This window comes from Thamnophis elegans, chromosome 1 (genome assembly GCF_009769535.1).
Source record: "Thamnophis elegans isolate rThaEle1 chromosome 1, rThaEle1.pri, whole genome shotgun sequence".
NCBI lineage: Eukaryota > Metazoa > Chordata > Lepidosauria > Squamata > Colubridae > Thamnophis > Thamnophis elegans.
The window spans coordinates 120195211-120209103 of NC_045541.1; the positions used below are offsets into that span (position 1 = coordinate 120195211).

The 13893-nt window shown below is 33.9% G+C and overlaps 1 protein-coding gene across 1 annotated transcript in view; it reads right to left on the reverse strand.

Moving 5' to 3' along the window:
- RYR3 (ryanodine receptor 3) overlaps positions 1-13893 on the reverse strand; it is a 249476-nt gene that overhangs the window by 86255 nt on the left and 149328 nt on the right. Inside the window, exons 56-64 of the mRNA XM_032213643.1 lie at positions 12210-12285; positions 11942-12065; positions 9926-10041; positions 8444-8511; positions 6224-6345; positions 4270-4319; positions 1825-1885; positions 999-1237; positions 257-338 (exon numbers count right to left, since the gene is read on the reverse strand). Coding sequence (XP_032069534.1) covers positions 257-338; positions 999-1237; positions 1825-1885; positions 4270-4319; positions 6224-6345; positions 8444-8511; positions 9926-10041; positions 11942-12065; positions 12210-12285 — 938 coding nt within the window. The remainder of the gene's footprint in view (positions 1-256; positions 339-998; positions 1238-1824; positions 1886-4269; positions 4320-6223; positions 6346-8443; positions 8512-9925; positions 10042-11941; positions 12066-12209; positions 12286-13893) is intronic.

Consider the following 13893-nt stretch of genomic DNA (forward strand, 5'->3'; position numbering starts at 1 on the left):
CATCCTAAGGATGATTGGGAGGTAGGGAATTATATTGAATCTAATATCATTTCAATGAGTCTAGAACCAAAAGCTTAAAACCCCATCCGTTGTCTAAATATAATAAAATGAATTAAAACATAGTTAAATATTAATTTCTGTATCTTGAACTCAAAATATTGTGCAATTTGAGATGTTGCAAATTATATCTGGAGCAGTCTCATTGTTGATGAAAATAAAAAAGTGTTCATCATAACCAGTTATTTTTATCAAGTACCTTTCAACATAAATGTTCTTTCCAGTCCCAAGAGAGTACAGACTACAAAGAATTCTATAACATGAAATTTGGACATCATTTACTGAAAGAAAGAAAAAAAGAAATGTTATTGAATTCCTCTTAATACAAATGTTTCAGTCTTTTTCTCTTACAATTTTCTTTCTGTCTTTTGAGACCATAAGCCTCAAGGAAGAATTTATCAGTTATGTATTTTTATAAAATCACTCTGGATGCCTTTCAGATTGCATGAATAATAATAATTATCAACTCAAATCGGTCCTTTGCAGGATGAAAGCCTCTTCCTTGAGGGTCATGGACTACAATGCAACTTTCTGGTTCATAGCATGTAGAGATAGATACAATAATAAGACATGATTACAGAAGGCAAAAGAAACACTTGAATATTTTCCAATTTCTAAACAAAGATTACAAAACACTGTTCATTTATTTTTTTCACATGAAATTTTACAAGAGATAACCCTTTATGCTTGTAGTGAATGTTGAGTCATGTTAGCCTCCCATCTGCCTAGTCATGGGTAACTAAACAAAGTCTAATATGGAAGAAAAAGTATTTTATTAGTACCATTCAATCATTTTGGAATTATTTGAAGATCTGAGCCTTACCCAGGATTTGATTTTTATACAGATTTTAGACTTTCGGATAAGTAACACCACATTCATGCTTCCTTTATTACAATAGAACAATTGTAATAATAAAAAGCTAAAACATTCAAAGACTTACAAAGCAAATCAGTACCAAAATTATGCTGAGCGACATGTTCAAAAATGGATGTTAAGATAGGCAGCAGTGCCACTGTTGTATAGTTGATATTTTGTGAGACTCCTTTAATCTGAGTTCGGGAATGGGTAAATTTTCCAAGTTTAAGGTTTTCTGATGTCTTCTCTAGATCTTCTGCAGCATTTTCAAAGAAGGCATGCAATCCTGCTTTAACCATCTCTGAACCAGATTTCATAACTGTTCTACAATATAATTTTGAAAACGTCATTTAGAAAGCAACTCTCTGTATGGTTAAATATTATTTTATTAATTAATGCTTATTGGTTATTATTTGCATTTATTCATACAATCTGTATTAATCCCAGATGGGTTTTATATGTTGTGTACATTAAAAAGCTGAAAAGTGATTTTATCTTTTATATATTATCATAACATTCTTAGTATTTGGTAACTTTGCATTTAAGCTATGCTATTTCAAACTGCAAAAGGAAGTTTGTATGATTTAAGCTTCTCTATAAAACAGAATTCATAATTTGTAATCTTTCATGGGTAGAAATTGTAAAGAGAAAACTTGCAAAAAATACGTGAGTTACATCAGCAAAAACACAAAGAACCTAACCGCAATTTAATATCTAACAACAGAGCACTTCACTGATCCATGGAAATGAACTCTCGTCCAGGAAAGCCTAACCTGTAATAAATGTGTTCGCTTTTATCGTGCTCTGAGACTGTATTTTACTTTATCTTGCTGCAGCAGCCCAACACAGCTTCTCCTCCTTTTACTATTGACTAGTAGGAACGGAAAACAGGAGTAAATAATCAAACTTACCTTGTATCTAGAGTCTGAGCTAAGATATGTAGGCAACTAACCATTGTTGCAGCATCACTACCTAATCAAAATGGAAGGAAAGAACAACTGTTGTTCTTTAAAAAATTCTCTACAAGAAAATTATTTTTAAATAAAATGTCTACCAAATGTATTTATACTAGGGAAACCTGCTAGCCTACTCTAATAATGAAAGTTGAAACTTTTCTTCTTTTTCTTGCTATTTCATCTAAGTACGCAAACACTATTCAGACATTAATGCTTTCCTTTTGCAAATTTTTCCCATTAATATTTCTATATTTCAAGTATGGATAAGCAACTTCTTTGTAGCAGCCTTTTTCCCTAGTATAGTAGTTAAAATCATTTTTAAAATTCCCTATGTTAAACTCAGCATGTTTGCAGTGCAATCTAGGACTAATAGAAAGTCTACATTAAAGCTATTGAGGTCCAGTGGTGGGTTTCAAATTTTTTTGGAACCTACTCTGTGGGTGTGGCCTCCTTTGTGGGAGTGGCTTGCCAGCCATGTGACCTGGTGGGAGTGGCTTGCCGGCCATGTGTCTGTCTGTCTGTCTGTCTGTCTGTCTGTCTGTCTGTCTTTCTTTCTTTCTTTCTTTCTTTCTTCCTTCCTTTCTTTCTCTCTCTCTCTCTCTCTTTCTTTCTCTTTTTCTTTCTCTCTCTCTCTTTCCTTTCTTTTGTCTCTCTGTCCCTTTCTTCTTTTTTTCTTTCATCTCTCTCTCACTCTTTTTCTTTCTTTTTTCCTTTATTTATTTATTCCTTTCTTCCTCTTTCTCTCTCTCTCTGTGTCACTCTGTCTGTCTGTGTATGTGTGTGTGTGTGGGGGGGCAGTGGTGGGTTTCAAAAAGTTTTGGAACCTCTTCTGTAGGTGTGGCCTGCTTTCCAGGTCCACTGGTGGAACCTCTTCTAACCGGTTCGGTAGATTTGACGAACCGGTTCTACCGAATAGGTGCGAACTGGTAGGAACCCACCTCTGTTGAGGTGTCATTTACAGGCTACTCACCTGTGATTTAAAATGTTAAGAGAGACATTACTCCTTCAAACAGGATTTTTGTCATGGCATTTTGTTTTGTATTAGAACTCCATAATTATTCTAAAAAATAAACCCATATCCTTTCCACTAATTATTTCTGGCATGGTTAGCTACCTGAAATTCATAGAGGAACTATAAAAGTACATCTTCTTTACCTTCTATCTGAACTTCTACTTCATATTCATACTCATAACCTCAGATCCTTGCCGAAAAAATACTTCGGCTTCCTATTCCTAAGCAATGTAAGATACCTGATTGGGATTTATACTTTATTGATTTATTGATTGATTTATTACATTTATATGCCGCCCTTTTCCCCGAAGGGGACTCAGAATTATCACAATGTTTGTAGTTAAGATGTTACTTCCTCCATTAATCACCATTCAGCTGGGCCACCCAACTTCTCCCTTTCCTCTATTTGCTTGAAATGGAGTACTTCCATCCTGAAATTTCATCAGGATGGAATAAACCTGCCATCAATTTTTTTAAAAAATAAGTCCCATAAAAGAATTGGTATTTTATTCAAGTTTAATACTTTGCTTTGATATTTTCCTTATTAGTAATTTTTTTCTTTGGGAAGAGTTTATGGAGCTAGAGCCTTTCTAATAAGATTTACTACACCTCCACCTGTGAAATAAAAAAAAAGATTTACTACACCTCCCAATGGCTGCATAACATCTGGCACACTGACTTCTGAAGCACCATAAGATCACGTTAACTTTGTCATAAGTATTTTGAGATTAGGCTGCAATAGCTTTTATTTTCTAAGTAAATTGTTAGATAGCAGACAGCAAGAAACATTAAGTCCAGGACTTGTATCAAAATCTTTAAATGTATAGAACCCATAAGTTAATAATGGCAATGGAGCCACTATATAGTTTAATTCACTTCTGCTAAGACATTTCAGCAGATTAGATGGATAAGTACAAAGGAAAGTGACAGAACTAACAGAACCTATTAAATGAGACCTAAACACTGGATTTAGGTAACGTGAAGGTCCAGAAAGACTGCACTATGACATTGTTAGAGTTGGGACTGTTAACATAATCCATAAACCTCTGTAAAAATATTTTATCCACACAGAACACAGATAAAATACATATGTAGTAAAATAATGCGTTAATAATCAAATTTCTATTTTACAAATCAATTGTATAACTTCCCTGTACAACAATGTACTTTGTCTAGTCAGCTGGAGACAGAATAATTAGGAAATAAAACATGTTTTAAAAGCAAATATAAACATTAGAAAACCGTACAACATTATTCCTCCAATGGGAAGTGGGTGCATAGTGCTTCAACATAGAAAAAAAATGACACTGTTTTCTCAAAAATTGCAAAGCAACTCAAACTAAACTTCATACACTTTGAAACTTCTGCAAAACCATTTTTTAACTTACCAAACAGTGAAATTCTATGTCTAACAAGAGCAGCAAGTTTGCAGAAAAGGCTAAAACAAACAAAATATATATATAAGAGGATGAAGCATATACAGAAAGCATTTGTGTGGATAACAGCTAAGCAAAAACTACCATATCTCCTTTTAATTTGAAAAACAGTTGCTGTAACTGTTTTTAGAAATTCAATAAGCCTACATATTTTAACACCTAGAAAAAAGTAAATATTATTCTAAAAAAACCCTCTATTTCCTGTGACATTTACTTTGTTAACTGTTTCTGAAGTTAAACAGTTTCTGAAATGCTATATACCAGGGGTGTCAAACTCGCGGTATCACGTTGTTGTCACATTATGTACCATGACTTTTCCCCCATTGTTAAACTTGGGGTGGGGGTGGCAGGCGCCGGATGCATCTGGCCTGTGGGCTGTGAGCTTGACACCCCTGCTATATACAATTATAATTTAAACTAGGGGGAAATGATAAATTATATTTTATTAATTCTATTTTTCAGCAATCAGACAATGTTAATTGTGAAAATGCTGGTATACATTCACCAAAATCCCATGGTAATTATTCATTAAAAGATTTTGTGGGAGGGGGGCATGGAGAGGAAAATACACTGATGATACTTGTCATCTACTTTAAAAGTCTAACTTTCCAGGGGCAATTGGAGCCCATTGAAATCTCTACTGAGAGGAAGAACCACCTTATCTTGTATATACTTCAGAGAAGATAAAGGCATCTGCTTAGTAAAGTCAAGTAAGACTGTGATGTATTAATAATTTGAATGCATAAAGTATTTTATTCCCATTTATGTGCCAATATTTTCACTAATAATTTAATTTATTTCATGAAGATTTTAAAAACCTTAAGAAATGAGAAAAGAAAATAAATAAGAGATCTAAAGCTCAATGAAATGAATACCCACCCAGAACTTTTTAAAAATATACTGAGTGCTCTCTGTGTATTAGAAGAAAGTCTTATCCCCAGATTGCCTAAAGGCTGAATGGTTTATGGCAAAATGGTAGGAGAATCAATTCCCTAAATATGGCAGAATGTAAAATTACTTTAGGAATATATTAGGTTCTTCTGTTAGCTTTACTCACAGTGATAGTAGCAATCAAGCTAAGGATATATTTAATCTTTAAATAAATATCATACTGTCTACCTTCCTCAAAGTTAAAATCCTTTATTGTCAGATATGACAGTATAATCTTTAATGCCAGGTTTTTGAAAGAAATCTTACAAATTGGCTGAAAAGTGGCTTTGGAAAAAGAACTAGATGTTCTATAAGGAAAATATATATATATATATTACATACGCTGTAGAAAAAAAAGAAGCAATATTTTTCAAAGATCATTTAAAGCCTACATGTCTGGACAGAGGGTTTGAATTGGGAAAGTGAAAATTAAGGGAGGTTGGTTTGTTTTTGGTTATATTTTTGAAGTTTCAGATTGCAGATTTCAGATTTCCTATGGAAAACTTGCTCCCAGGAATTTTATTAGAATTACCAGCTCCAAATATTTCAACATCAAAAAAATGATATTACATGCATACATTATCATATACTGTCCATTTACACTGTTCAATACGATGCAGTAAAATAAAATCAATATAGCATTTAATATAGCATTTGGTCCCTGTAAGCAGGACTACTATAATTAAGTTACAAATAAGAGAAACAAAAAAAATCCCCCTCCCCCACTATTTTAGTAAATGGTATTAGGTGCCATAACTGTAATTGAAATTAAAATTGCCCTTGATGATACTATAACAATAAATCTATTTATATAGTGCATAGTTTAGTCTATGTTACAATTGTGGTTGTACATAGAGAATTACCTCTACAGACACATTTCTGTGACACGAGCAAATTGACTAGAATCATATGCAACTAATTCCATTACTGATTCATTTAATGTACATTGCTATATACATGTTTTCTTTCTACATACCTTGCTACCATTTCTTTTTCTTTATTGGAAGCATATCCACTACTACCAAGTGGTTTTGTTGGGGAAGAGAGGAAGTACAAGCAATGATTGGTGAAATACTGGTCAACTAATGGTAGCAGAACCTAAAGAAGTAAAGATGTATACAAACTGTAGATTATGACTATAAGATACCTATATAGAGTGATAGCTATTTCTCTACAGTTATTGTCTATGGAGAGTCTCAATCATCCACCTCAAGGTTGACTCCTTTAAGAATCATTATTAGATCTGTAAAAGTCACCAGAAGCCACAAGGGTAGGTCAGATACCAAGGAGCTGACTGTAGCTTTTTAAGTGATGCTCTATAAAGGCACACATATGCACAAAAAATCAGGGTGGGCTTTTTAAAATGACATTTTGTAACAGCTCCCACTATCCTACAACATACTATACAAAGGCAAAGCCCAAGGTTATCCATTGTAAACTATGATGGTGTCAAAATGCAACATACATGCAATGATATAATTATTACAATGCAACAATTATGTGTTTGTGTTGGGAGATTCTGTCTTGAGTATGTCATTAAGCATGTTACTTGCTCTTCTATGGCTCTCCTATGGATGCTTATAATGAAATTCCCAGCCAGGTTTTTCTGTGACTGGTTTTAGCCTGGATGCGTATGGCTTCCAGATTATCTATTCTGTATGAACTCTATTCATCCAATGAAATTTAAGAAAGTTTACCATAGGTCCATATCCGGTCACTGTTATTGTCAGGAAGAGCAAGCCTTATCAGTGAAATTTCTCCTGTTTGTGGAACAGCCTCCCTCCAGAAATCTGGACAATGTGCTCCTCCTAGCATTGTGGGAGCCTGTGAAATCCTAGCTTTTCTAGAAAGCTTATGAAGAAAAAATGGACTGTTGGTTGTTTCTTTCCAAGATTGTAGTGCCTAGTGATGGGTTTGGATGAATAACTTATGTTTGGATTGATTTGACTTATATTTTGTTACTTTTAGTAGTTTTTAATCCTAATGCTGTATGAAGGGGTATAATCAGAATTGTTTTGGCATGAGTAACTTGGAACAAGTAAATAAATAAATGAATTCTGTTGCGGGATGATTGAAATAAGGCCTTTTTGGTTATTGAGACTACTATAGGTGCATCAATTAATGCTTGAAGGTAAACAATAATTGTAGTAAGCCTGGTAAAGGTAATCCTTTAGCAGAATCAGAATCCACAAAGTGCCCTTCACTGAAGGAGACAAGTCAACAATATGGGAACTTACATCGATAGCAGATAGTAGAAGCACTTCCTGGTTTCAACAAAAAATAACAGAAATGGCCACAACAGACAAAAAACAGCTCAATCCATTATTGCTGGTCTGAACTTTATTAGTGATCAGAAGAGAATGGGGAGAGTTGAAATGACCTACAGATCCAATGAAAGGCTAGAGCTCTGAAACATTCTGAGCAGTAACTGTGCTGATATAGAATACATATGTTTAAATCATAAAAATTATGAGGAATGAGAGCTCCTCATTACAATGCCCTCTACACTCCCTGTATACTAAGCCAATTATCTACTATGGCAGGAGAAACCCTATATATACCAAATTCAAGTATATGATATCTCACTGCAATCAGTCAGTAGCATAATGTATCTCAACACAATTTGTGCTCAACAGCAATCTATAGTAACATCACAGCACGTATGCTTATAACATCTTAGCTACCAAGTGAATCAATGACATAGAACCATTGACAATCATAAGATAAAGCTCAGCATAGAAATATTGACAATAAAATAAACTCTGAAAACAAATAATACTGGTGAAAATATGGTTTCAGTGGATTATTATTATTGACTATTGGCTTAAATGAAATACTTTGAATTTGAATCATAACAATTTCTGCATAGAACAGGGATGTCAAATTCATGGTGTCACATTGTTGTCATGTGACATATCATGACCTTTCCCCCCCCTTCGCTAAACTGGGGATGGACATGGCCAGGACATTATGCATCTGGCCTGCGGGCCACGAATTTGACACCTCCTGGTGCAGAAGAACAATTTTAAATGTGTACCTCCATACAATAATTTGGGGATTATATATATTTTTCTTATTTATTTCTCTTGATTTCTTCTATAATCTACAGTGAAGTCAGGTGTTTTATTTTACACATAGCTCTCAAAATCAGAATGTTGGAATTAAAGAAGATTGTTTTAGATAACACAATACTCACTTTGGCAAAGAATTTGATTTCTTGATCATGTGGAGATTTCTCAGTTTTTCCACTGGTAACAATGGCTTCTGTGAAGAAACAATGTAAAGATAAACAACATTAGGCAGGATTATTATCACAGTTTTAAAGCTTGTGGAATTCCAGAAGCAGCAACAATTTATTCTGCAGGAAGCCTAAACATATGGTTCTATTTATCGATCCTCTCCATTGAGTGTAGTCAATACTAAGACTACTTGCAAACTTATAAATTTGAATCAAAGTAAGAAAGTTCCATTCATATTGCCCAATTCCTACTTCTGAAAGAGTTGTTGTTTTTTTTGGGGGGGGGAATCGCTATTGTAGAGAATATTACTGTATCTTTTCTACATATCTTTCTTCTGCATTCTACTAAATTTATTTTCAGCTTCAGTTAGAAAAGGGTGAAGAATTAGTTGAAGATCATAGAGCAGCTTTGGATTTTTCAAGAGATGAAAACAAGTGCAAATGAAGCTAAGAAAATAATATGTGGAGTAAGGTTTTTTTTTCAATTGCTGCTTTCCCCTATTAAAACCTTATTTTACATATGGAAAAATATGTAAGACATCCAGTGTTGTGTTGAGTCCAATGGGTTGGTTAAAGACCACAGAGATCTAATTGACACTCATCCTAAGCTATGGAGGCTCACAAGGTGGCTTTGGGCTGGTCACTATCCCTCAGCTTAAGTTTCTCTACAGGGATTTATTGTGGGAGGAAAAAAGGAGGAAAGAAGACATTGTCTTGAGTTCCTAAGGAGAACATAATAAACAAACATCCTTAATTACTGAAATTGATATTGATCAGTCACTCTTTCTCTCTTTCATTTTCACCTCCACAGATTGGTTGCTGAATAAAATGAAGAAATATCCCCATGTAAGCTTCTGAGAAAAAGCAGTATATAAATCTAATAAATAAATTAAATAAAACTGCAATTATGTAATTATCTTTTTCATGTCATACAGTTTGTAGCTGAAAGAGCAAACAAGATTAAGAAAATATTACACAGCATAACATGGAGCTAGGCTCCTAATGACATCCCCTATTTGAATCTTCCTACAATGTCCCATTCCTATTAAGATGAAAATTTCATGTGGCCAAGAATAATAGTCCCCTTTTTCCCCTGAAGAAGAAATACTGGGACATGTAAGACCATGTTCATAGCTACTTTGTCATCTTGTTTCTCGATCACAGAAATGTATACTAAAGCAAAGGAACCAGGGGGAGAGGACATTGAGTTGGTTTCAATTCTTCAGGGGGAAAACTAGCCAGGGCTCCCACTTCTTCTAACCTCTGTTTTTAGAAAAGTCTGGGCCCTCTTTAAGTCACATCTTCTCATGAGGGAATGAATATTTATTCTTATAGTACCAGTAATAAATATAATGCTAATAAAAATACTTAACGCAAGCAATGGTGCAACAATAGGTGTCTTTTTTATTACTAGCTTTTAAAAACATTAGCAAAACTTACCTAAATGTGCAATGAATTCTTGAGCTGAGTCAATATATTTAAGGATCCTTTTGAGAAATTTATAAGCAAACCTCTTTTCCATTGATGAAGTATCCAATTCCAAGTCATTTAAGCCTCTAGTGAAACAAAAGTTTAACCTATAGTTTTTTTAAAAAATCTAGCAAGCAGCACAAAATTTTGAAACACTATGCTTATTGCAATTTAAGGTTTTATCATTTTAAATAAATTTATTAAAAATTATGTTTAAAAATTCAGATGATCGAACATAGCATATTTAGCATTTACCTCCTTAAATTAGGTTACAAGATTGGAGCATATATTTACTAGGATGAGATTGTTATTAATATCTATTTATTTTTCTTAAAAATTGATTTTAATTTAATTGTCACTGACAGCAAAAGAACTATAGCAGAACCATAGCCAGTTTTTGTAACCATTGTATAGAAAGCATGAATTTTATAAATATAAATTAAGATTTCCAATACTCTCATTAACAGAATGAGGGTAATGTGAAAATAATATTCCAGTTTGTAATTTTTACAAGTATATATCTATTTATATCATGATCAAAATATATCAAGATTGCCCATGTCTTGTATGGTTACAAAGACCATGAATTTGCTCTAAAGAATTGTAGAGAGTGTTATGCTTATGCTCCTCTGAATTCTGAATCTTTTTCCCCTACATTATTTCTAAAATACTGCACTGAAAAATGACTTTACTGTGCAATTCCATCAGATGCTAGGAGAAGCAATGAAAACTATTTCCTATTTTCACCAACCAACCAATGTGATTGCCCTTGGTGCCCTCCGACCCAGTCAAATACTGACTGCCTTTGATGCTCCTCCCATCTGTCATTTGAGCAGTTTTCAGTCCCTGGATTGTTCCCCCTTCTAATGGAAAGGAAATATATCCATGAATTATCTGCATGAAAGGCAGTCATGAAAGAGCAAGACTATGTTCAGCTGCAGAATAACTTTGAAAAGAGAGGAAGATGAATTGCTGAAAACCTTTGAAAAGAACATTTATTGGTGCCTGACATCAAAATATATTTCCCTCCAGGAAGCAAAAAGCAATTAAGAATATTTTGACCTTAGACTGATGTCACAAATGGGACATATTTCTATGTAAAAGCTGTACTTTTAGGCCATGATAGATTGTAAGGGGGGGGGGGGAGAAAAACTGAAGGGAAGGCCACCTTCTCTCAATCCATAATATGGCTTTCATCTTGTTATTCCATTCTTTCTTATTTAAATGTTACCAATAATTATAATCTTTTCTATCAATTTTCTGTCGAGTCGCTTATGAAGGTAAGAGTTCCTAGGTAGTGCTACAAACCAACTAATGCATCCATAAGTGAAAAAAGCCTGCCTATCTTGCATAGCTGGGAATTATATAATCATATATTTTCTCTTCCTAAGCACCAAAGTCATAAAGTGAAACATTACATGATTGCACAGTGATGGAAATTCTAGCACTGCTGACAAATCACTGCAGGTTATTAAGCAAGGATATCATGGGGTCACCATTTATTTATTTCCTGGTGATTTTCCCATTAACTTTGCTTGGAGGAAACTGCCAAAAACAGTTTCAAATGGTAACCAGGTGACCACAGGATAATGCAATGTGGAGGGGGTGGTGGTGCATAAGTGAATTAACATGCCTACTGTCCCTGTCATTGTAATTTTTTCCTTTTATTCTTGTTCTTGTTTTTGTTTGACAACTTCAAATAAATAAATAATAAATAAATATTTATTGAAGCGACTGAATTGTGATCATGTGAATGCAGGACGGTTGAGAGTGAACTAACTAGGACCACAATTACCATTTGCTATCTTAATTTTGAATGGTTCCCTGAACAAAGGATTGTCAACAGAGTACCATATGTATGTTGTGCATGTAAAACTGCCCTTTATTTCATTTAAGATACTAAGTTATTGCTTGTGTTTTTGCTAAAATCCCACAAAACAGAACACTTGAACAGAGAATCTTATTTGTGTGAGATGCATAACTTACCTAGATATGGCAATGCCATTTACAAGAAGAAATTTGAATAGTTCTTGGGCTTTCTCTCTATCTCGAGCTTTCTCTTTGGCTGTCAACGTGTCATAAGGTACCAACAATGGATGACCACCTCCTCCTATAGGAAAACCATAACTTAAGTAATATTTACTGCAACAGCAAAATTTTGAAAATACTCATAGACAATTACTATCATGTTTTTGGTATTTTCATATATTCCTATATCAAATGTCAGGTGCTAATTAAAACATTTCATTTTTACCTTTATTTTCCAATTCCACTTTCTTCTTTTTTGCCCAAATGTTATGATAGTTTTCGGCTATTATTTCTACCATTCCCTATATCACCAAGAAATCAAGAAAGAATAATTTAAAAATCAAAATAACCATGTGCTAAGCCATAGATAATATCACTGCATTGAAATATATATTGCATTATTTGCTGTAATGATATATGTCATTAACATAAGTAATTATAAGTCTTAAGTAAAGGAGGTACATTAATGAAAATATCTGCTTAGGGATCATTATTTTCCATCTTGCTTTTCCACATGTTATAAAGTTCTTGAAGAGATCTAACAAACCTTTAGCTGTTATCACAATGATGATTTTCTTTTTTCCACCCATAGAACATAGAATGTAGGACAGATACCTTCAAACTCCTGAACAGTTTGGCAATATTATTATTTGGTTAAAATCAGAATGCAAAGAAAATAAGCAATTTTCTCAATGGAAGAAAATAAGAAGTGTAGTCTTTCAAAGTTCTATGCTGGATTACTATTTTTTAATTTGTTCATAAATTATTTTGGTTTAGAGCTAAGCAATCGGCTGGCTCAGTTGTAGATGATATCGCTCTATTCACTGGTACAAAAAAATCACAGTGAATAACTCCCAAAGGACACTTTAAAGTGGCAGTTCAATTTAAATAAATGTAAGTGATGCATTTTCCCCAATTTCACAAATACACTGAAAGGAATCTGAGCTATGTGTAAATTTTTGTCAGCAAAAATATTTAGGTTCATACTGGATATGTGTCAATGAAGTTACAGTATCTGTTAGGCTTTCAAGTCAGCTCTAGGTAATAAATTAAAGAATACCTGGCATTGCACTGACATTGGATTACCGTTTTACCAAAGCTAGACTTGGAAAAAAGTCTCTAAGCAAAGTTCATCTACAGAGGAAGCCATCTGTTTCTATCAATGTCTGGTAGCCACTTCCATCTATCTCAGTCCATCCCCATTTCTATGCTCCATCTACATTTCGTGAATATGGAAATGTTGGAAGCTTGTCCCTTTTTGCCTTCTGATTCCTGCAACTGGGAGGCGGGATTTCCTTTCTTCTATCACTATCCATGCAACTTTATCAAAAAGTCACTGACCACTCAACTCAATACAGCAAAAACAACACAATCCCTAAAAAAAGACTTAAACTGACATACATCAAGAATATCTCATAAACCATCAGCAGACTACTACAACCACAGGAATCAGCATAAAACACAAGCCAACTAACGCCCTTCATAACATCCTAAGCAGATCAAAAGACAACAACACCAGAAGATAGAAGAGGAATCATCTACAACATATAATGTAAGGACTGCAACAACCACTATGTAGTACAAACAGGCGAAGACTGTCAGAATGCATCCACAAATACCAACTAGCAGCCAGAAGACATGATGAAAATTCTTAAATTTCACACCATGTACATAGATTTAACTATAGTTTCAATTGGGAAAATGTGACTATTTTAGATCAAGCCAAGTCCAAAAATGCCAGACAAATCGGCCATCAATAGACACATAGGAATAAACTATATATATAGACTATGCAATAGAGACTATCACCCAGCCCAAAAGGAAACAAAAAGACCCAAGTACCTCTCCACCAGCAATCAGCATTAGATATAAGATGATATCTAATCAGCATAGATTAACTTCAAGGTTAA